Genomic DNA, 22,255 nt, shown 5'->3' with positions numbered 1-22,255 from the left:
TGACGAATTAATCAAAATTATCCGAACATTTCAAAATTTTATCCGAAATACGATAAAAGAGCAGATAAGTTTACTTTTCACGTCCAATGAAAATCCTATGTAGCATACATATGAATCATACATTATTATGATAAACATAAATGTATTTATATCGCATTTGGCGATATGTTTACATTTTCGATAATTTACGCAATAATAATATATTTTATTCTCTACATAACTTGTTTGTGTCAAGGTTTAAACCTTAACTGCATCATCCTTGATTTCTTCATCGGATTTCTGATCTGAATCATTCATATCAGCAGATGAAGCATTATCGAGGGCCTTTTGTCTGTCAGAGTATTGCTGCAAGAATGCTGGAAGAGAGACGAAAACGCATGATCCGACAGCACTTCCGATTGAAACGATGAGTAAGTTAAGAATTGTAGCTTTCCAAGTCATATTCTTGATGCCATCCTTCTGCATAAGACCATTAGAGAGGCAGAACCAGTTAGCCATGCAGTGTTCAAGGCCGAGTATTGAGAAGTTACCGATTGCAAGGAAAACAGCTAAAACTTTTCCGCAATATGATGTTGTCATGTTAGCCATGAATGTAGCAATAGAAACAAGGGCGTTGCAAATCATAGCCTTTGCAAACATGTTTCCATAATTCATATGAGTCTTCTTGTAGCAGTAAGCAGCAACTTTTTGGCCAACCCAGTTATCGTATGGATTGCTAGAAAGTCCTGTAGCCCAGCCGGTGAAGAAAGCACCAAAAACGCAGCCAAGAGCGTTGAAAATGTAGGTCATTGCAAGAGCATAAATGAGCTTTTTATCTGGAGCACGGCGGTTTAATGCACAAAGAACTACTGGAACAAGATCTCCTGTGAAAAGGTAGCAGTTTAAGAAAAGAATGTAATCGAGACCAATGGCGAAGCAAAGGGCAAACATGATTGTTTGTCCTGATTCGATTGTAGCAACAACACCGAAGAGGAATGAGAATGAAATGAAGACACCAGAGAGGAATGAACGAACAATGTAGTTGTATGTTGGTTCATTGCAGCGAACAACACCAGCGTTTGTAAGCTTTTCGCATATCTCGGAGTATGGAATGAGATCTCCCATTGAGAAAAATGATTGATTGTGATCTATTCTCAATTTTTCATGGGTAATTGTCACAAAATAGATCTCTCAGAATTTTTCAATGTCATCAAAATTTTTCCAAAAAATATTGAGAATGGTTTTAAAATTAAATTTTAAGATATGTTTTTAAAATCCATAAATTTATTCAAATTAATTGAGAGCGCTATGGTCACATCCAAAGAATCATTGAATTCCATTGTTTGAGAATCGTTAATGTTTTTAGAAGCTTCGTAATGAGTTATTGAGCGCTACTATTTGATGGATATTTAATAACTTAAATAATTATATTTTGTATTGGAGAAATCACGGGGATTTTACTCCCTTCAGAATTTTTCTGAGCTTGCCAAATTGGTCAAAACTATATTGTCATGTTCAATATGATGCACATAATGTCATGCGCAAATATGATCAAAATAAAATTTAAAAGCAAAAGCCATAACTATTCTCAAAATTTTTATGTAATTCAATCATACTAAATCGAAAAATCAGAATTATTCATATCCTTTAATTACAAGCTTAGGCCCGTATAGTTGTTTGGAAGTCCTCTCAATTTTGAGAGAGTTATAAGAATATAGAGAAAACAATCGATAGGCCAGAACATTGAATTCCATTTCCCCGAAAGATCTAATCTACTGATGGATATAGACCTAAAGTTTATCTTACTTTGATCAGGAGCCATTTATCGTTGATGGATCCGAAATGTTTTGAATCAAAAAATAACAACTTTTGTGCAAAATATGATATGTGTTATGTTTAATCAAGAGTAAATAATTTTTTACAGGTTGGTCTCAGACAATTGAGTTCAAAAAAAAAATCAAATACTAAACAAACAAATAATTTATTGGAATTTCTTTGACTTTGCTTTCTTTAGTTTCTTTTTAGATCTTCTCGACAATCTTTGCTCTTCCATTGATTTCAAAATTGAATTCAAAGGATGCTCCTCTTGATCAGCTGTTATCTTAGCAACAACCTTCTGTGTTTCTTGAGCTTCTGCATCTTCGGCATCTTCTTGTTCTTTCTCTAGTTTGTCTTGAAGAATATGCGCTTCTTGAATAAGTTGCTTTAACTGATCCTTAGCAACACTTAGTTTCAATCTTGCATCTGAAAGCTTACCAAATGCTTCGTTTCTTGTTTTGTCATACTTGAGTTCTGTTGAATTTTGTCTTTCAACAGCTTGATTTGCTTGGGTTATTTCTTTTGAAAGATTCCTGTGGAGTTCTTGTTCTTCCTTTTCATATTTGATCTTAAGAGAGACAAAATCATTTGATCTTGTAGCTGATTTGTTTCTTAAATCTTCTAAAATTTGTGTCTTCTCATGGAGCAGCTGGGTTTGCTTTGCTATCTCTTCTGTGTACTTTTCTTCTGTTTCTTTGTACAAAACCTTCATATTTTCTAATTGAACTTTAATATTATTCAGATTTTTCTCTTCCATGTCGATATTTGAGTGAAGATCCGATAAATGTTGTTCTTCTTGCTTTAGTTCTCCTATTTTACCTTTTGCAAGCTCAGGAACTCTGTTTTCAATGTCAATTTTGTGCTGATTCAAGCATTTGTTCCAAGAATCAAGTGCAGTGTAGGAGAAATCATTATAAGCTAAGTCAATGGTGACGATATTCATACTGTGGCTTATAGAATTTACAAATTCATAAGCTGCATCATCTTTTAATTCATTATCTCTGATATATATCTCAGAGATGGTAGTATTTGCAAGTAGAGACTTGGCAATTGATATTCCACCTTCGTTTCCGATAACGTTTGATGAAATATTTATGATTTCAAGAGTTTTGTTTCCAATGATAATCTCTGCAATAGTTTTGGCTCCTGCATCTCTAAGGCCACAATTAGAGAAGTCAATTTGGACAAGGGATTTGTTTTTGATCAGATAATCTTTAATTTGTGCAATTCCTTCATCTTTCAATGGATTTCCTGATAAAATCAGTTTCTTTAGACATGTCAATGAACGAATAAGCATCTCAAGAGCATATAATGATTCGTGGCCGATGTTATTTCGAGCTAAATTTATGGATTCAAGTTTGCAGCCTTGATTCATAATTGATTCCAAACGAGTTAAGAATTTTTCATTTAACTGGTTATCAGATAAGTCAATATGACGTAATTTAGGTGCAGATAAAATTCTATTGCATAATAATTTCGAAATTGAGCAATTAATAAGATTCTTTGATAGTATAATTGTTTCGAGAGATCCGAAGCTTCCTTCTTTCAGCATTGCTTCTATTCCTTTTGCTCCAAGGTCATTAGAAGCTAAATTTAAGTAAGTTAAGCTGTCGTTATTAGTAAGACTTACTCCAATCATGTGAGCGCCTTCTGTTGTAACACTGCACAATGATACGTTAATTTCTGTAAGAATCTTGTTATTATACAAACATCTTGCTAAACCACGAGATCCGTCTGTATCAAGTCTATTTCTATTTGTTCCATCGATTGCGCTTAGATTAATTATGCATAAATGATTGTTATTTTGTAAAGCAGTAAAAATTACTTTTGTGCCTACGATATTGATGCCTGCAGACCTCAAATCTAGTGATATTAAGTTAGGATCTGCTTCAAGATATTTGGCTATTGAAATTGCGCCAGCTTCTTGAAGTAAATTTAGAGATAAATCGAGAATTAAATAAGGAGTATTTAAAAGTACTTTCGAAAATAATTCCATGCATGTCGAAGTAAAGCCGAATTTTGAAAAGTTTAATGTTTTGTTTTTAACATTTGAGTAAAATTGATCAACAAATCTATCTTCGGCAGCATCTAATTGTTGGATTTCAAGTTCTTCACATTTGATTCTGTATAAATTACGAACTGTCTGTTCAGAAAATCCATAAAATTGTAATGAGCGAGAAATTGGTGAATTTGGTGAAAGTCTAACAGGAGGTAAAGTGCATGAAGCGGTATGAGGACGAGACCCTTTGCGAGAGACTACGATACGCTGTATTTTGCTATCGAGAGTCCTCCTTTTAGAGTCAGAAAGAAAGCGCTTTATGTGAAAATGAACGTTATTAGAGTTAGGAAGATATTGTGAGAAGAACAAAAGAAAATGGAAATAAGAAATGTTTAAAGATACTGGTGATAAGCAAGAATACAATGTATGGGCTTGAATTTAATGAATTCTTTATTCATCATATTTGATTCAAAGTATCTCCAAGAGCTTAATCATTAGTATTTAATTTCAGAAGGAATGGTGGAGCTATGTGCTCGGAGAATTTTGTATGATCACAAAATAAAGATAAGATAAGGGTTCTGCTGAACAATGTTGATGGATATGGCATTTATGGCTATGAATATGGATTTTCTCATACTGCGGACTTATCAACTTTAAACTCCATCGAGTCAAAATGATTTTTGTTTTTTCAAGCTTTAGAAAAGACTTATAACTCCCAGAGACTTTTCTTTTCGTTGAGCTTTTAGCCATTTGGAATTTTTCAATTAAAAATCGCACTTTTTGTAATCAAATTTTCTTTCGATGACAAGCATTCGTAGCCGTAAGGGAAAGAAAGAACTTTTGCTTAATATTCCGAAGTTAGAGCAACCTATCACTATTCCTAAAAACTTATCAAGCAATATTACGCTTAAAGATCTTACATTTTTAGATTTTGTTGGAAAAGGTGCCTTTTCCACAGTGTACAGGGTCAAAATGAACGATACAGGTGAAATTTATGCCCTTAAAAAGATAAAATACGCCGAAACTCAAGAACAATTAAAAGTTATAGTAAACGAAATTGATTGCATGAATACATTAAGGCATCCTAATGTTCTCCGTTTGTACAATGTTTTTTACCAATCAGGAGCAATTCATATTATCATGCCCTATATTAATGGTCTTACATTAGCAGAAGCATTGAAAATCATGCCAATACCACCAGAAGCGCAACTTGGCCGCATTTCTTACTTAGCAGTCCAAGGATTGCATTATTTACGAAAGAATGCATACATTCATCGCGATTTAAAGCCATCAAACATTCTTCTTTCCCTTGAAGGACAAGTTTTGATTGCTGATTTTGGCTTAGCTCGTCAACTTACTGCTTCATCCGAGCAGGCATGTTCTTATGTCGGCACAATCTCATATATGGCCCCAGAAAGAATCAAAGGAAAGGAATACCAGTTTAAGAGTGATGTTTGGAGCCTTGGAATCATTATTTACCAAATGGCACTCGGTCATTTCCCACTTCCAAAGGATCCAGCTCAAGTCACATACTGGGACATATTAGATTTTGTCGATAAAGAAGTTAGAATTGAATTACCTGATCCTTACGCCCCTGACTTCAAAGCATTTCTTATGAAATGCCTTTATCCTAACCCTGAGCAACGCTCTGATGTTAATGAACTTGTTAATGATCCTTGGATTCAGAAATTCTCATCTCCAGCTTATGATGCAGATCTGAAGAAATGGATTAACGAAATGCACCAAAAGCATATGGAAAATAAGAAATCAGCACCCACACTTGGTGATAGTGTATTATAATTACAATGTTTAAAAGAATAATTTTTTGCGAATCAATTTTTTTAATTTAATACAAAATATCTATATGTTTTCCTATTCAATATGAGCTTTGTAATCTAATCCCTCTGACACAGGGATTCAAAAAGCAATTTTTACGTCAGATTCCTTCTGAAAAAACTAAATAAAAAGTTATTTCGAAATTTTCTAAGAGGAAATGCACTTTTGAATAGTATTATTTCGTATTCTTTCCGTTCTCCATTGAATTCGATGCAACGAATAAAAAAATTGATATAAAATCAAAGAAATAGTACATATGATTGAGTTTATATTTTCGAAAAATAAATTTTATAAGTGAAATGAATTTCGGTTTTTTACATCCAAAATATAAAATGTTTTCTTGGTTGTATGTTTAAATTTCTAACGACAGTAAGCGCGACGTAGGCACATTTAAGCCTGTAAAGGGTGTGGAGAAGCAATATAGAAATCCAAAACTTCAGATTTTATGGCAGCAAACAATGATGTCTGATCTTAGAAAGGGAGTTAAGCTTCCTCCTGGTGAAAACAAGAATGAATGGATTGCAGTATCTACTGTTGATTTTTATAATCAACTCTCTTTCATACTCAACCCACTTCTTGATTTTTGTAAGGAAGAAACTTGCCCAGAAATGAGCGCAGGTCCTGGATTTAAATATTTATATCAGAAAATTAATACAAAGGATAAACCAATCACTCTTTGCGCAAGAGAATATATATGCCGCGTAATGGAAGAAACGGAGGAGATTATTGAGAACGAAAGTATATTCCCTCCGGACACAGATGTTCCTTTCCCTAAGAATTTCATTGAAATAGTCTCAAAAGTATTCAGGAGATTATTCAGAATTTACGCGCACTTATACCATCATCATCTTGACGATATACAAAAATGCCAAATTCAAGAGCAAGTCAATCGCTCATTTAGATACTTTATTTTCTTCGCTCAGGAGTTTGAATTAATTCCACAAGAGCAACTTGCTCCTCTTGAATCTATCATACAACAATTATAATTTCTTATTTGTGCATTTGTTTAAGATCAAGACTTTTAAATGCAAATTTTTTTTTATAAGTTAGCTTTATGAAGTTAAAGTATTATAACAAAATATTTTGATACATAATAGACGACTCAACAATAGCATCTGGTTCGATGTTTCTACTTATTCAATACGAAATTTTGCAAATGTAAATTTGTATTAGTTCTAATGAAAATATATTTCCATCAGATAAAATAGTATTGTTATTATCATATATTAGTATGATAACATTCGTTAAATAAAAATGCCAATTCTATTACATTTAAAATCCGTAATTAACTTGGCATACAGTAAAAGTTGTCGATGTATTTTTATATTCTTTCATCTAAATCTGGAAGTATTTTGTATATTGGGAAAGGGTATTTTAATTTCAGTCTTTTTACTGAATATTTGCGATGTGTAACACGGTCGTATGCTGTTCTATTCTGTGTATAATCTTCGTAAGATAATTTTGCGAAAATAAAATTGCAAATAAATAAGCAAGCAAAACCTAATGTAATGACAAACGAATCTGTTGAGTTGAATCCATTGTAGTAGCTCTTGGAGAAAAATGTAATGATTCCGGCGAAGAGCCAAGATAATGTACCGTATACTAAGAAAATAACAAATGCTTGAGAATTATGAAAACCAATGCAATTTCCAATAATGAGGCAGTGGTGATCAAATTTGTAGTAGCATAAATTACATTTGGAACAGTGATGAGTTCTTTCTGTCTTTGGTAAATTGCATTTCTCGCATTTGTTTAACTTTTCACTTGTGAGGAATTCGTATTTTTCTTTTTCGTGTGGTTTAATATTTTTAATTAGGGAAATAGTTGATCCAGCATCTATCCAACAAACAATTATATAACTCCATAAAAACATAAATGAAATTATAGACCAAATTATTGCAGTTATTAAACTTAATTCTTTGAAGATATAGCTGGAAGGACTAATAAAGTAATGATATACGTAATAGTTCATTCCAGCATATACGAGGAATAGCATTATTCGTTGAGGAAGCAAAATAAGACGGAATGGTGCTAACCTCATCAACTTGAAATGATAAACTTATAAAGAAGTGAAATATTTTGATGGAAATACGATCCTTGAGTCTATTACAATCATTATATCATTCACATAAATCATCAAAAATTCCAAAAAAATTTCAAAATCAAAAAAATGAAAACAACAAATGATGAAAAAAATTCAAAATTCAAAAATTATTTGTGCCTCGTCGTCCATATGTATATAAATAAATATTTTTTGTGGATATAAATATTTGTGATTTTTCTCAATATTTGATCATATGAAACACTTATTTTAAATGTCAATGGTTTGATAATAAGAATTGATTATTTGGTTGATTTATCTTTTCTTGGGGATATGAAAAGTGAAAAAGAAAAAAACATAATCGTTTTTTTGATGTGAAGATTAATTAAGGGTGCCCCCGTATGTACGTTTATTTGAGAGGAGGAGGATTACCCTCTCAATTTTGAGGGATTCGTTAGTTTATTTTCTCGATGAATATGCAATAAAATTTGATTTTTACCTTATCAATATACTTCATATAATATACACATGTTCATGTAAAAACTGTTTTCCAAAATCCTCAGGAATTAAGGGATTTTTGAATTTTAAGAATTTTTTCGACTTTTTTCGAAAAAAATATTTTCAGAACAGCCTTAACGGCTAAGATTTAGGAACAATGTTAAGTATCAAAAAGAAAGGAGGTCTGATATAGACAACATTAGAGATGCGAGTTTCCGAATTTTTTTAGCCCTGGGATGTCATAACCGCTGCGGTTTTGTAAAATTTGGGATAAATTTTGACAATCCATTTTTTGTGGGATGTACGTTTATATCAATTTGCTCGGCGTTTGCCGAGCTATTGTACAATCCTACTCGAATTCATTACGCAGCCCTGGTCACTCAAAGGCCAGGGCATACAATTACAAAATAGTAGAGTGAGACTCTTCTAATTTCTTCCAATCACAAGGAAGATCTTAGAAGAGCCTCACTCTACTCGAACACATTACGCAGCTCCTGCTCAACAATGAGCAGGTCTTACCACTTTGAGAGGCTTTCGTTCGAGTTCTGATGCAGATCCCAACGCGAGCGAGAGTCTCTCAAGCAAGCTTCTAATTCGTAGCTAGAGTTTCACTCTTATGAACTGGCAGCCAATTTGAGAGAATTTCGCTCGAGATCTAATGAAAAATCAGAACTCGGCCAAAAATTGCCCAAACAGGCTTGTAATTCGTAGCTATAGTATTGATCGTATGGATGTGTTGCCAATATTAGAGACTTTCGCTCGATGTCTGATATTGCATCAGACATCGAGCGAAAGTCACTCAAAACAGCTTAGACATGTCTATTTTGACGGCATTAAATGATTTCATAGGAAATGTCTCAGTTGTTAATTAAGTTCACGTGAGCTTTTATGAATGAAAATAAGTAAAAAAAAAGAATTTTCTCAAAAAAAATTGTGTACGCATTGAAATTTTTATCTATAAATTTAGATATGTCATCAATAATATAATATAATTTTAAATTCGTGGAGTACACTTGGGATAATTGAATATGGGCTACCCCATCCCAACCTCTCAAACTTCCTCTGAATTTGGACAAGGTATCCCAATCCCAAAGACCTATCTGAATAAAATGAAATAAGTATATTATATATATTATTTATTTGCTAATAATGAGCATAAATCGCTAAAATTATGAAGAAATTAAAAATTAAAAATTAAAATTAGAAAAAAATGTTGATTTAATGAGAGAATATTGTATAAAAATAGAATTATTAGCTAAAATACGTATTAATTTTATGATATTTCAATCACATTAACGAAAATCGCCCATTTTTAATTCAAATGGGCGGGAAAAAAAATAAAATTCCAAAAAAAAATTGAATTGGGGAAACGATAGGGGACGGGCTATGAGAAACCCCATATGTTTGGGAATTTTTCGCATCACTAATAAAAACATCCTTTCTTATAATTTCATTGTAAAATAAAATTTTCTTAAATTTATTGAATCCAAACTCAACTTTGCAACATTTTATTATCATAAAAACTAAGAAACATCAGGTAAACTTCAATTTGGAGAGCTTAAAATCATATCTAAATTGAAAAATAAGGGGAAAAAAATTGTAAAAAAAATCTCATTAGATGGGGCAAAAAGTGACTTTTTTAATGTGTTTTTTTAAAAAATCGTGCCAGCTGGCCAGAAAAGGTGTGCCAGCAGGCGTGCCAGTTTGTACAACCCTAATGTTAAGTATCAAAAAGAAAGGAGGTCTGATATAGACAACATATATCGTTGAAAGTTGAAAAAATCTCTAATATTTGAGCCCAAAATTTCAAATTTTAATTTTTTGAAAAAAGAGGCCACCCGTATGTACGTTTATTTGAGAGGAGGAGGATTATATTTTTGAAAGGGTGAAACATTATGAATATGTTAATTATATAATAATATGTATTATTATAAAAAAGAAAAAATAAGGCACGTTAAAATTTTTCTTTCTTGATTTTTTACAAAATCTACTTAGAATTATGCAAAATATGACTAAATAATTATAAATTTCAAGTTAAATTTTAATTTTGATAAATAATTTAAATTTCAAAATATCAAGTTCAGTTCGACTATGTATGTAGTAATTCCTCAATAAAGTGCCAAAACCCTATTAAAATATATGAACATTTTCAACATTTTAATGTTTTTATTTAAAAATTTGTTGGAATATGGGCTTCAAACAATTATTATGTAAATAAAAATAATTAAATATATGTATTTATTCGTATTACAACCGTAGTAAGTCGATTCTTCCTTTCTTCTACTGAGTTTTGAATTTGATTTCGAATTGTAAAGAGATTCAAAGGGAAAATACTAGCGGATAAAAACTACCTCCATGAAAGGGTCATAATGGAGTCAAGTTGTATTTTTTGATATTTTTTTGCTTTTCGAGCCTAAATAGGTAGCCAAGATAATGCCTAAAAATAAGGTTCTAAATTCTGAAGTTTACATGATCCTCTCGTGTGCACCCTTAATATATGACTAGTCTTATATCCAACATCTCTACATTAATTTCGAGAATTAGTATCTACAAAAATCATTTATATCCTATTTGGGATCTGATGTTTAATTTTTTGACAAATACGAATTGTATGGAATATGCCGAAACAATGAATTGTTTAGTAGCAGTAATAGAATGCAATATTGAATTAGATGAAATTGATCAAAACAATATGCTTTTTTAAACATTAGTATCTGATAAATCAAATAAATTGAATTTGTTTACAGAATTCTTTAATTGTAAGAAGATGTTGACAATTAAAGTGTTATGTTTGAGAGCAATTAATGGTCACACACGTGTTCTGCGACTTTCTTCTTTCTGATCCATCATTGATGTCAATGCCACTAACAACTCATCAGTACAGCATTGATCCGGGCAGCTTCGTGACGGACATTTCGAAGCTTTAGAACTTCTCTTGAGTTTTCCAGGCATCGAGAAGAACATCGTCGACAAGAAGAATCGCAGTGCTCTTCCATTACGCAGTTCTTCTCCACCACAAACAGTGCGTTGAGTGTCTTCTGAACGACAAAGATGTCAATCCACAACTTCCTGATGATTCTAGTTTCACACCTCTTCACATCGCTGCATCTAATGATTTCTCAGACTTAATCCGTCTTTTCGCCGATCGAGATGACGTTGACTTGAACTGCGTCGACTCAATCAGTGGACACCTCTCCATGTTGCCGCTAAATGCGCTCAACTAGTTTCGTCGAAGAGTTGCTTCAACACGAAAATGTCGATGTCAACCGTCAGAACTTGATGAAGCGAACTCTATTTTCAACGCTATTGAAAACGAAAAAATCGAAGTTGTCAAAGTTCTCCTTTCTCGTGAAGATCTCGATTTGAGTGTTGTTGACAGCGAAGGACACACAGCTAAAGACGTCGCACTCCAGACAAAGAACGAAGATATCATTAATCTTCTTTTAAATAAATGTTTTTTTTATTATTTTTATTTTTTAATAAAAAATGATAAATAAATTCTTGGAAAAATTAAGCACTCGTCATGGAAAATGATAATTGATGAATCGCATTGGAAGCAGATTTCTCAGGTCCTTTACATTTAGTAATAAATCCTGCTTCACAGAGATGTGTTGAAAAGTGAGTGAGATTTTGAATAAAACATGTATTTTGAATATTATTCCAATAAACTGTTCCGAACGAATTATATGGCAATTAATACACCTATCAAGTGTACGGAGGCACTGCGCGCCTCCTTACCCATGATATGTGAATTTGACACTTTACGAAACCGTTAACGTATACTTTACAACACAAACGACAACACTAACTTAACCTTAAATATTTACAAGCCGCCAACCACTTCACCTCACTAATGTAAAAAAATAAACGTTCTCACTTACAAAAGTATTGCAACTCCTCCCATTGCTGTGCTTCATATAACAGCTCATAATCTTCTGACTCACTTTCTTCTTCATATAGGTCAAAATCACTGTCATAGTTTATACCTGTAAGTTTTGACAAAGCTAATGAAACACGCTTACCGTTTGTATCATATGCTTGTATAAACTTTCCATTATGCTTGTAGTCATAAACGCTCAAACTAACTTTACCCTTTCTCCCTCGTATCTGATAGAATGTATTTTCACGAGGAACGAAGAACAAATTCTTGAACTCATGACCGTTGTAGTTTGTTATCTCAATAGTTTTCGTCATTTATATAAATAAAATATAAAATAAAATAAAAAATAAACTTAAAAATTAATGATATCACCACCTCACACGTATGAAAACATAGCACAAAAATAAATTTAGGTGAAGTGGTGAGATCTCACCTCTTTTTTCACCCGGTTTTTCACCCTGTTGAATTCATTGCTTTATAACTCTCTTCCTTTTCCAACTCTTCTAACTTCTTCTAAGTTCAGCAATGTTGTCCTCATGAAGTTTAATCTTTCTCAAAATTCCTTCTTTATCTAATGGTTGCTTTATCTTTCTAAACTGAACTCTACCATCCTTCATAGTATGAATGTAAAAACCTTCTGGAATAGTTCCTGATTTAATGTATTCTACCAAAAACTTTTGTTTCATTGCTTCAGTGACTTTATTTGTCATTTCAATCAAATAAAAATTTTAATATTAAATAAAAATAACGTTATTTTTCAGTAAGGAAACGCAGGAGTTTTACGATTTATTTGAGGAGTAGGTTCTGGTTTAAATGTTGGAGTCGGTTTAGGAGTTGACTTTTGAACAGGAGTTTGTACTTCCATAGGTTCAGGAGTCATTGAAGGTTTTGCTTGTGAAGGCGTTGGTTTTGGCGAAGGTGTTGGAGTTTGTTTAACTTCAGCTACTTCAGTATTATTTACAACATTTGCTTTATTTCTTTTCAACATCATAACTGCTCCTGCTGTAGCTAGCAAACCTAGTGGGAGACCATATTTATATAAGGACTTGACCAAATGCTATTTTTGACAGGAGCTGGTGGAACACCTAACCTTGGTGAGACTGCTCTTTGCCATTGTGCAGCTCGTAAGAAATATTCAATAGGTGCTCCATAATCGTTTGGTAAAGTTTGTTTCATAGATGGTGAAGGTTCACGAGAGCTTGATGAAGAACTCATTTATAAGCTTTAAAAATAAACGTTCATCTTTATTCCTCACTGTCGTCCGTAGCTAAGTTATAGTCATCTAATCTTATTATTGGGATTCCATTAGCACGCACCTGAATGGCAAAGCAACAATCCCTCATAAATCCAATAAGTGGCTTTGGTACATTTTCAGTTGCTAGTTCAATAGGTCCTTTAACAGACAATTTGTATGTTATTGGAGCAGTAGATGTTTGACCTTGCTGGAAGCAAAAGTCCACTTCTGTTGGAAAACCACATAAGAAATGTGTGTTGTCATAGCTATCCCATTTATGTTCCACACTACCATCATCCACCAATGACCTCATAACATCTTCATTAAATCCTATCATATCATTGTTTGTATTGCAAGCGTTCGCAACCATTTCATAAAATACAGGTCCATATGATTTTTCAGGTTCTGCAGGCATATTTCCATAAGCTCCCATGGAAAGCTGAAGATATTTAAACTTAGGGTTCTCAAAATTAACATAATAGTTGTCTTTCTTTCTAAATAGTGCCCAAATACTTTTAACATTAATAGGCGTATAAGCTGCTGTAAATGTTGCACTTGAACTATCTGTATTCTTTGAGAATGAACCGTCCATAGGAATCCAATCCATAACTTTAACAGGAAAACATAAAGCCTCGTTTGTATAATGTTCTACAAGTTCTGTATAAATGTTAGGGTCTAAAGAGAATGACTTTGGATGAATGAAACATTCATTAAAATCCATCTTTGTTCGAAATAGTTGCTGGGTTACAGTTGTAATAGTAACTGTTCCACTAGCTTCTACTGCCTTCGTTATCATAGTGAATGGTTCATTCCATGGAACAAATTTATTTGTCGGTGGATTTGAATCTGAAGCAAATGCAACTTTAAGAGTTGGATTGAAAGCAATGATATCATTTACAGATATAGATGTGCATTGTAAGGCGTCGCTACTGAACTTTACTTTAAGCTGAATGTTTCCTGCAAAAGCTGGAATAAATCGAATAGCTTCTAATGGAAGGAATCTTCTAACAGGAATTCTTAAACGAAGCTTAAAATCAAATGATTTTCCTGCTGTAATTGGACACTAACAATTTGTCCTGTTCTGCATGTTCCCGAATGACTCCATACATCTTCATGTCGAGTCTTTGAGAAAACATCTACTTTCTTTATTTGTTCGGTAGTTTGTGAGTTTGAAGTTATATATGCTTCTTCTCTTGCGTTGTCTTGAGAATATACGATACGACCATTTGCAAGGATTTGATATCCAGCAACTGCATAGAAAGCGTCATCGAAACCAATCCAAAATCCTGGTGGGTTTGTTTTATTGGAACCTGAACCAATTTCTTTATCTACAATAAATTGACCTTCCATTTTATACGTAATGAATGTATTGTAAAGGTCCAACATATTTTCACCAGGAGGTGAGAGATTGAATGTTACCCATGTGTTATCTTTAGCAATTTCAGGTTGTGATGGAATCTTTGCGTCAGAATATTTTCTATTAGTGTCACCAATTTGAACTGCATTGTCTATGATATCGAAATATGAGCGAATCTGATGAATATGCTCTGCTGGAGTAAATTCGTTTAGCTGTTCGTTCTGCATGTATTTACTTCAGATAAAAATATCTATTTATTTCATTATTCTCACTCTTCTTCTTGACATTCGTGGTGGAAGTTGTTTCTTGACATTTTCAATGAACTGTACATTCTCTTTTGTCTCAACTTCTTTTACTGGCGGGTCAGGGTTCTTTGACTCGGTTTGTTTTTCAATGAAATTCACGATCTTTGCAATAAGCTCTTGGTTCGTTATTGAAAGTACATCTGGCTTCTTTTCTTCTTGTTCTATTGACTTTTCAGTTTGAATAGAAGGCTTAACATGGGCTTCGCCCTCGGTGCCATGCACCTTAATACTGTCGCTTTCTGCATTCGCTAATGGAACCTTTCTTTTTCTTACGTATATTTTACCATCTTTACTCTGACTTACGTAATAGAAAGGATGTTGTATTCCTCTTGCGTCATTTAATATAATAGACTCTCGCTCTGATTTTGACAAGCTCATTTTACATCGGTTAAAGTTTTAATTTTGTTTTTTATCTGCAGTCAAATGACTCAGACAAGCCCTACGGACAAGACCCAAGGGGTCATAGATGTTGAAGCATTGAAGAAAGAAATTCGTGAGCAAATTTTATCCGAACTGAAGGAACAAAAACAAGAACAAAAGCCAGAGAGACCAAAGAGAAAACTTAGTGAAAAACAACTTGCTGCATTAGCTGCTGGAAGACAAAAGAACCCAAGACTACTGGCGAAGAAAGCTAGAGAAGAAGCTGAAGCAAAAGCTAAAGAAGCTGAAGCAAAGAAAGAGTAAATGGTTTATTTTTATCCGAATTAAATGTATAGACAAATACCTTTATCTGTTGCGTTCAGTAGTGAAAACCCTGACGTCAAAATAAAGGGGAACAGAGTAACGTTTAAGTTTCCAACAGACTGGATTGTGAACATAAATGAAGAGAAGTACATTGGCATAACATCTATGTATATAACACGTGCTTTCAGAAAGGTTGACTTTATACTTCAAGTCGAGATAGAAAATGACGAACAGTCTTTAAGCGCCCAAAACATTCACATATACAAATACTTTAAAGACGATACAACATTGTTGCAATGTATGACTTCATTTAATGAGATGTTCGAGAAAAAGTTCAACATTGAAGTACAAACTTTACAGCCTTTACGTGAGTTTCTTGCACAACTGAAAGAAGAAGGTAGTCAGCCACAACTTATAGACTTTCATTATGAATTTAATGAAAATGAAGATGGAACACATGACTGTCAGTTTATTGTATTCTCACCATTCAATGAAGTCGCTAAAGAGAAAAAAAATCCATTACGTATAAGATTTCAAATCTCTGAACCAAGTGATGATTTCAAGAATGTTTTCAATTATGATGAAATGCTTCCGAGGAAAAATGAATTTTCAAAGATTGTAACACCTGGCATTTGGGATAGAAAGCAAGCTATATTATATTCAAACTTAAGTAAGGGAGTTGAAAATGAGTTCATTGGTCATACAAGAACTTCACCACTTCCTAACCCTAAATACTATAAATTAACTGGCTTCAATCGTGAGTTTTGGATAGACATGTTCTCCACTCATGACCATAACTGCCCAGTGTTCTTACCTCCAGACCATAAGAACTGTCTCTACATTGAAGCACAACTCTTAAACTCTACCATCGCAGTATTGTAAATGACCACATGGGCTTCGCCCTTGCCGCTAGCGGCTTATTTTTATCATGAATGACCTCATTGCTGACAAAAATAAATGACCTCAGAACTTCAACTTACGAATAAAGCTTGTTTTAGTCATTATTGAGAAGTTAAACTTCTCTTCAAAGCAAGGTTGACATGACTTACATAAGTCAAATCCAATCTCTTGACCGTCATAAAGTGCTTTGTAAAGTTTCATTAAACTGAACTCAGAGTCTTTGTCATATGTTCCAACAGGTATGTGAATGTTCTTATCTTCATTGTAATAGCATTGTATAGCTTCAGGAAACATTTCATTTGCTGTTAAAGCAAGGACGTCTTGTTTGACACCTTTGCAACGTGCATGGAATGCAACTTCATTTAAATCGTTAGTGAGTAAGTCTATGTAGGTCTTCTTTCCACAAAATATTGACTTGTATGCTAAACTTTGTTTTCCAGGTGTTATTTCTGCGAAGTCAGAATGAAATTGACCAAGGTTCTTTCCTATAAGTTCGCGACCGTATCTCTTCTTAAACTCTGCTGCAAGCTTTGGTATGTCTTCATTGAAAATATGCATGCTATCACAGTCCTGGTAAAATATTTGAAGTCCCATATCTTCAGCAGTACAGAATACTTCACACATTATTCTCTTCGACATAGACAGAATGTTAACACCAAGTGGACAGAAGTTAAAGTGTCTGCAAATGCTTTTCGTTAGCTTGAAAATAGTTTTATCTGAACCATCCAAACCTTCGAACTTCACTATATGGTTGTAGTTTCTGATGGCATATCTTATAGCATCTTTGTCATTTACTATGGTTATTTTTGACTCAATAGGAGATAGAATAGTTTTGCCATAAATACTGTTCAGAATGAGCTTTATATTTTCTTGCAAAGGATTTCCTTCTTTCTTATACTTTAACCTTAACTCAAACAACTTCTTTACTTCATCTCTTATTCTAATATCTCTGTTTCCATCGTAATAGTATCCTTGCAACACTTCACATTTGACACCTTGATATTTTATGAGGTCTTGTAATGTTATATGGTCAACATACATTAAACAGCAAGTGTTTGAACTTCTGGGAACGTTAAGTTCTGGATTTAGTTCAGGGTCACAAACTATTAAAGGAAAGTGTCTATGTATTCCAATCTCTGTTATCTTAATGAGAACAAAGAAGCCAGACATAAACTTTTCACCAATGGGTTCCTTTTGGTCGTCATCGAATAAATGTCTCATGAGATACTCTGTGCTTAACATTTCTTTCTTCATAACCTTTGGAATACCTTCTAAAGTATAAAGTCTTGCTATAGCTGATGGATATAATGAAACAGCGTCGAATCAGCAATGAGTTTCTTTTCGCTCTTTTGTTTCATGTTATCTGACAGCATACATCTTCCACCTTGAATACAGCGTGAAATAAATTCTCTTGGTTTATTTGAGAGGTCATATAAATTTCCATTCGGGAAGTACACTCTGTTCTCAAATAATTTGTTAGCAATTGAACAAATACTAACGTAGTCATAAACGTTTAAATCAAATTCTTTCAATATGTCATTGCGGAACTTAACAAAACCTTCTCTTAAAATTCTTACATCTTGTTTGCAATAAAATGTGCTATACTTTTCTAAGTCGAAGTGGTTTTCATCTATTCTGCAACCTTTGATGGAATCTATGTTTTTCATGAATGTATCTGCATCCCGGATAAACTTACATGCTTCAGAAATGACACCAGTTCTGTTGTCATTTGCTAACAAAACACTGCTGTAGTAGTTATATGGAAATACTTCTTTCGGTCCTGTTTGTAAGTTAAACATAGCAGGAAATAGTTTAAGCTTCTTATTTATAACACTGTAAGAGTCTTTTATAATAATTGCCCTTCCTTTATATAAGCCAGTTATTTGCATTGTTCGTGAACCTTTAATGATGGGAGTTCCTTTCACTTCTGTCATGTGTCTTAAGATGAAGTTTATATCATAACTGAGGTTATGGAAATATATTAAACTCTTGTCAGGAAGTCGTTCCAAAAATTCTGTTGCACAGTTCTGACCCCAAATGCTTTCACTCACTGAACCATCTTCACTGTCATAACAGATGTTAAAAGCTTTATGAAAGCCGTCTGTGCTACACTCAAAGTCAGCAAAGAAAACGTGCTCAGGAATGAACTTGCACTTATTTTTATTTACTTCTTTTGACTCGGCTTTCTTCTTCAGTTGTACACAATACTTTGGAGCATATGTCAAATCTTTAAATGGTGCAAGGTTCTGTTTATATAAGTCAGTCGTATATGTGAAAAGTTCTCCATAAGAAATAGGTTCGAAATATTTGCACTCCCACAATGTTTTCATAACATCCCATAACGGTGTTGTTCTATCATAACGAACTACATATTTATCTTCTCTCTTTGTATAAATCTTCATCTGTTTCTCAATGTTCATTCCACCACAAGCTTTGAGAATTTCTATATAGTTGCGAATGAAATATGTTGTCATTGGTAATCTTTCATTTAGCATGTAGTGGTCTTCAACAAGAAGTAAGTCAATAGTTCGAACAGTTTCACATTCTTTTGGTATGTATCTCTTTATTTCATTATGTCTTGAGTCATTGAAGTAACCAATGGTAACATTAAATGCTATACCTGTTGCGTCAGAAATTTCTTGTACTTTACTTTGAGGAAAGTCTCTAACACGAATGACTTCTCTCATGTGGTCAATAGTCTCTCCATCTACTCCAGCCTGAATGCAAGCATAAACGAAACAATTGTCTTCTGTCATAAGTGCTGCAGTTCTTTTGTTCAATTCATTGAAGATTTGGTAGCGTTCAAGATTTATAGGTAATGTGCAAAGATACTTCCAGAACTGACCGCTTCTCTTCTTATAAAACTTCTTTTCACCATTATCTTTCCAAAAGCTTTCTATAAGTGCTGGGTTTCCTGTTTGCTTAAGAGCTTCCAAAATGGCTTTCTGGTCATTTGTCAGTGTGCTTTCATCTCTATATGGTCTCTTTTTTGGTTTGCCTTTCTTTACATCTGACATCGTTAAGCCTTCATATTCTGTTAAATCATACATCTTTATTTCGGTAAGATTCTTTATGTTTGTCAAGAAGAAGTCATAGTGCATTTCAACAATACCTGCAGCATTTGCTTCTATCTCTGATATAAAGTTCTCCTTCAAGAGCTGATGTAGTAATGTTCCAATATTATTGAGGTTTAACGTAGAACATTCATACTTTCCACCAAGTTTATAACATACCATCCATCTCTGTTGTGAGTTTATTTTAATTTTCTCTAAGAGTCTCATGAAAACCTTACCGAAATGTTTGTGTAAGTAGTCTCTGTTTGGTTCATCTAAAGCTTCGATGTTAAAGTCAATGAGTCTATTGCCTGACTTCACATTTCTCTTCCTATTCTCTTCATCTTTCTTTAACCATCTCTCACCTTCTTTTGGTTTGTCGTCAATGGAACGAATGACATCGTTAGCTTTGCGAACTTGTTCTATAGCGCTCTTAAACATCTCTCTTCTCTGTTGTTTCAGTGTGTCGTCTCTTCTTCTTGTTTCACCAACGTTTGCATTTGTTATGTCAAACATTTCTCTTCTTACTTCATGAGGTACTGAACGTCTATGATATAAGTCAATAGCAACGTCATTTAAAGGAAATGCTCTTGCATGGACTTCGTCCTCGCCGCGTTGCGGCTTTATGAACTCATGAATTCTATCATAACTTATTGCACCATTATAGTCATTGAGGATGTCAGCGAGTGCTTTTTTGTTTGTTGCGTAATGCTTTGCAACATCTATATTAGCTTCTGTAAGAAGTTGTTTTATTTCCGAGTGTTCTAACTTAGACAACTTCCGATACATCTTTAGTAGGAAATAAAAAAATATTTTTTGAAAAAATTAGATTAGATTTTTTAAGTTATTTTTCAAAATAATTTAATATTTTTATTTTAATGAAACACATGCAAGATTGCAAGTTCTTTTCATACAATGCTCTCGCTACTGCCATCAAGAATGAGTTCAATAATGCTTCAAATGTTAATGTTATCTTTAACAAGAAGTTTGTGAAAGAATCTAAGTTTGGTCAGTATGTCAGACCATTAGCTATCGTCATTGACCGCAAACGTTATACTTCACAAGAGTTAGCAGTAGTTTTGAAACAAAAGAGTTTCTTCGTGAATGTCAAAGATACTCATTATACTGTCATAAAGAACTCTAACATTGACTTCTTCAGTATTGCTTTAAATCTTTCCGAACAGAAAGAATATAAAAAGGTGAAACAAATGTGAAATATTATCCTTCATCTCTGAAGACAATAACGAACAAAGATGTTATACAGAAATTCTTACCAAAGGTTGAAGAAGCTTCTATTGACATTGACGAAGGAAGTGAAATGGTTGAAGAAATAGACCCTGAAGCTATTTAAGCAAAAATATATTTTTGGTTAGTCTTCATATCGATATTTTACAACAATTCCCCAATGTATAAACTTTTCATACGCTTTTTCATAAGCTTTATATACCTTCAGAAATTTTGCATAATCTTTAGAAGCATTTAGATATTGTTTAAATGCTTTGTATGTCTTCAGAAATTTTGCATAATCTTTTACATGTTGTTCGTTCTCTTCTTCTGTCATGAGTTCCGAATATTCTAAATTCATGTTCTTTCATATGAGATAAAATTTTATAAAAAAAATAAAATTAGCTTAGATTTTTTTATTCTTCCTCTTTGAAGTTATCGAAATATTCTGTTATTTTTCCTTCAGTAATGTTAAGTCTTCTTTGAATGTAAGTATTGTGCAACCTTTGATGTCATAGTGTGTTTGAGGAAGAGTATTTTTGACAATTTCCTTTATTTGCTCATTCGGTGTCATTAAAATCGGTAAGTTTTCACGATAGAACCAGTTTCTGTCAGATTTATATATTTTAGCTAAGTCATAAAAGCTCTTGTTGTTTCTTCTGACTAAATGCAACATAACCATATCTTTATCGTCTTCTTTCTCCAACTCTTCAGTATATATCATATACTTATAACTCTTTTCCTTTCCTTTTGGTACCGAACGCGGTATTCTTTTCTGTATGCTTTTGTCTTTGGATTCAATGACTTCATCTTTTGCTTGAAGTTTCTTTTCCATCTCTCCACTTTCTGCTTTATATAGTTCATCTAACATCATGAAAATATAACAAGCATAACGAGGTGAAGCCCACATTGCTACAGCATTTACTAAAAGTCTATGAACATAATAACCTTTCAAACCAGGAGCCAAATTCTTGCGATTTTCATACGGAATCTCTTCCCCCGGTTTTCCGAGGGAAGCAATCATATGAGGAAATTCTTCTAAAAGTTCTTTTGTCTGTTGGTTTTCAAACCAATGATATGCTTGCTTTGTAGAACGAAGAGCATTCATTATACTTTGCATTTGGTACATGTCATCTTTGACTGAACGAATGAGACGTAACTGTTTGTTATACTGTATGTACTCGTATTCTTCATTTATAGCTTCATGGACTATAACTGATGTTGTGTTCTCTGATGTTGACATTACTGTCTTTACATACAAAATAAAAAAAATAAATAAAAATAAAAACTAACTTTATTTTTTTGTCTTAAGGAAATTCATTATTTTTGTGCTGAATTCAATAAAAATATATTTTAGGGTAGATGGTTAGATCTAACCCGATATCTAACCTCATTTCTACCCTCATGAATTTTCATGAATTTTATATATTAATGTTTTCGTTAAGCC

General features: G+C 33.1%; 12 protein-coding genes and 5 pseudogenes across 17 annotated transcripts, besides 2 other annotated features; 6 read left to right on the top strand and 11 right to left on the bottom strand.

Annotated features, from left to right (window-relative positions):
• Nucleotides 1-202: 202 nt before the first annotated feature.
• On the bottom strand, nt 203-1,104 carry TVAGG3_0809890 (formate/nitrite transporter; the record flags this gene model as incomplete). Its single annotated transcript, XM_001318274.2, has 1 exon — nt 238-1,104. One exon carries the CDS (start codon nt 1,102-1,104, stop codon nt 238-240), a length of 867 nt encoding a protein of 288 aa, XP_001318309.1.
• Nucleotides 1,105-1,299: 195 nt separating this feature from the next.
• TVAGG3_0809880 (uncharacterized protein) lies at nt 1,300-4,109 on the bottom strand (the record flags this gene model as incomplete). The annotated part of the gene is made up of 1 exon (XM_001318273.1): nt 1,961-3,793. The coding sequence occupies one exon, from the start codon at nt 3,791-3,793 to the stop codon at nt 1,961-1,963; it is 1,833 nt and encodes a 610-aa protein (XP_001318308.1).
• Nucleotides 4,110-4,595: 486 nt separating this feature from the next.
• TVAGG3_0809870 (MAP kinase kinase protein) lies at nt 4,596-5,628 on the top strand (the record flags this gene model as incomplete). Its single annotated transcript, XM_001318272.1, has 1 exon — nt 4,598-5,596. The coding sequence occupies one exon, from the start codon at nt 4,598-4,600 to the stop codon at nt 5,594-5,596; it is 999 nt and encodes a 332-aa protein (XP_001318307.1).
• Nucleotides 5,629-5,971: 343 nt separating this feature from the next.
• TVAGG3_0809860 (hippo signaling) lies at nt 5,972-6,646 on the top strand (the record flags this gene model as incomplete). Its single annotated transcript, XM_001318271.1, has 1 exon — nt 6,094-6,618. One exon carries the CDS (start codon nt 6,094-6,096, stop codon nt 6,616-6,618), a length of 525 nt encoding a protein of 174 aa, XP_001318306.1.
• A 63-nt stretch (nt 6,647-6,709) lies between these two features.
• On the bottom strand, nt 6,710-7,703 carry TVAGG3_0809850 (cysteine S-palmitoyltransferase protein; the record flags this gene model as incomplete). The annotated part of the gene is made up of 1 exon (XM_001318270.2): nt 6,954-7,673. The coding sequence occupies one exon, from the start codon at nt 7,671-7,673 to the stop codon at nt 6,954-6,956; it is 720 nt and encodes a 239-aa protein (XP_001318305.1).
• A 2,303-nt stretch (nt 7,704-10,006) lies between these two features.
• Nucleotides 10,007-10,660: a mobile genetic element.
• Nucleotides 10,661-11,071: 411 nt separating this feature from the next.
• TVAGG3_0809830 lies at nt 11,072-11,661 on the top strand (annotated as a pseudogene). The gene has a single exon: nt 11,074-11,661. A coding segment is annotated over exon 1 (588 nt).
• A 203-nt stretch (nt 11,662-11,864) lies between these two features.
• Nucleotides 11,865-22,255: part of a mobile genetic element that runs on past the window's edge.
• On the bottom strand, nt 12,045-12,365 carry TVAGG3_0809820 (uncharacterized protein; the record flags this gene model as incomplete). Its single annotated transcript, XM_001318268.1, has 1 exon — nt 12,045-12,365. The coding sequence occupies one exon, from the start codon at nt 12,363-12,365 to the stop codon at nt 12,045-12,047; it is 321 nt and encodes a 106-aa protein (XP_001318303.1).
• Nucleotides 12,809-13,266, bottom strand: TVAGG3_0809810 (annotated as a pseudogene). The gene has a single exon. A coding segment is annotated over exon 1 (458 nt).
• TVAGG3_0809800 (uncharacterized protein) lies at nt 13,296-14,006 on the bottom strand (the record flags this gene model as incomplete). The annotated part of the gene is made up of 1 exon (XM_051247679.1): nt 13,296-14,006. One exon carries the CDS (start codon nt 14,004-14,006, stop codon nt 13,296-13,298), a length of 711 nt encoding a protein of 236 aa, XP_051083154.1.
• TVAGG3_0809790 (uncharacterized protein) lies at nt 14,897-15,325 on the bottom strand (the record flags this gene model as incomplete). Its single annotated transcript, XM_051247678.1, has 1 exon — nt 14,897-15,325. The coding sequence occupies one exon, from the start codon at nt 15,323-15,325 to the stop codon at nt 14,897-14,899; it is 429 nt and encodes a 142-aa protein (XP_051083153.1).
• TVAGG3_0809780 (uncharacterized protein) lies at nt 15,371-15,631 on the top strand (the record flags this gene model as incomplete). Its single annotated transcript, XM_051247677.1, has 1 exon — nt 15,371-15,631. The coding sequence occupies one exon, from the start codon at nt 15,371-15,373 to the stop codon at nt 15,629-15,631; it is 261 nt and encodes an 86-aa protein (XP_051083152.1).
• TVAGG3_0809770 (uncharacterized protein) lies at nt 15,656-16,513 on the top strand (the record flags this gene model as incomplete). The annotated part of the gene is made up of 1 exon (XM_051247676.1): nt 15,656-16,513. One exon carries the CDS (start codon nt 15,656-15,658, stop codon nt 16,511-16,513), a length of 858 nt encoding a protein of 285 aa, XP_051083151.1.
• TVAGG3_0809760 lies at nt 16,595-17,904 on the bottom strand (annotated as a pseudogene). The gene has a single exon. A coding segment is annotated over exon 1 (1,310 nt).
• Nucleotides 18,323-19,287, bottom strand: TVAGG3_0809750 (organellar and viral DNA polymerase type B; the record flags this gene model as incomplete). The annotated part of the gene is made up of 1 exon (XM_051247675.1): nt 18,323-19,287. A coding segment is annotated over one exon (965 nt), but the record flags the coding sequence as incomplete, so codon positions are not given.
• Nucleotides 19,644-20,373, bottom strand: TVAGG3_0809740 (organellar and viral DNA polymerase type B; the record flags this gene model as incomplete). The annotated part of the gene is made up of 1 exon (XM_051247674.1): nt 19,644-20,373. A coding segment is annotated over one exon (730 nt), but the record flags the coding sequence as incomplete, so codon positions are not given.
• TVAGG3_0809730 lies at nt 20,463-20,935 on the top strand (annotated as a pseudogene). Its single transcript has one exon. A coding segment is annotated over exon 1 (473 nt).
• On the bottom strand, nt 21,225-22,051 carry TVAGG3_0809720 (annotated as a pseudogene). The gene has a single exon. A coding segment is annotated over exon 1 (827 nt).

This window comes from Trichomonas vaginalis, chromosome VI (genome assembly GCF_026262505.1).
Source record: "Trichomonas vaginalis G3 chromosome VI, whole genome shotgun sequence".
Taxonomy (NCBI): Eukaryota; Parabasalia; order Trichomonadida; family Trichomonadidae; genus Trichomonas; species Trichomonas vaginalis.
Note: the sequence above shows the minus strand (reverse complement) of the source record. Positions and strands in the feature narration are given on the sequence as shown.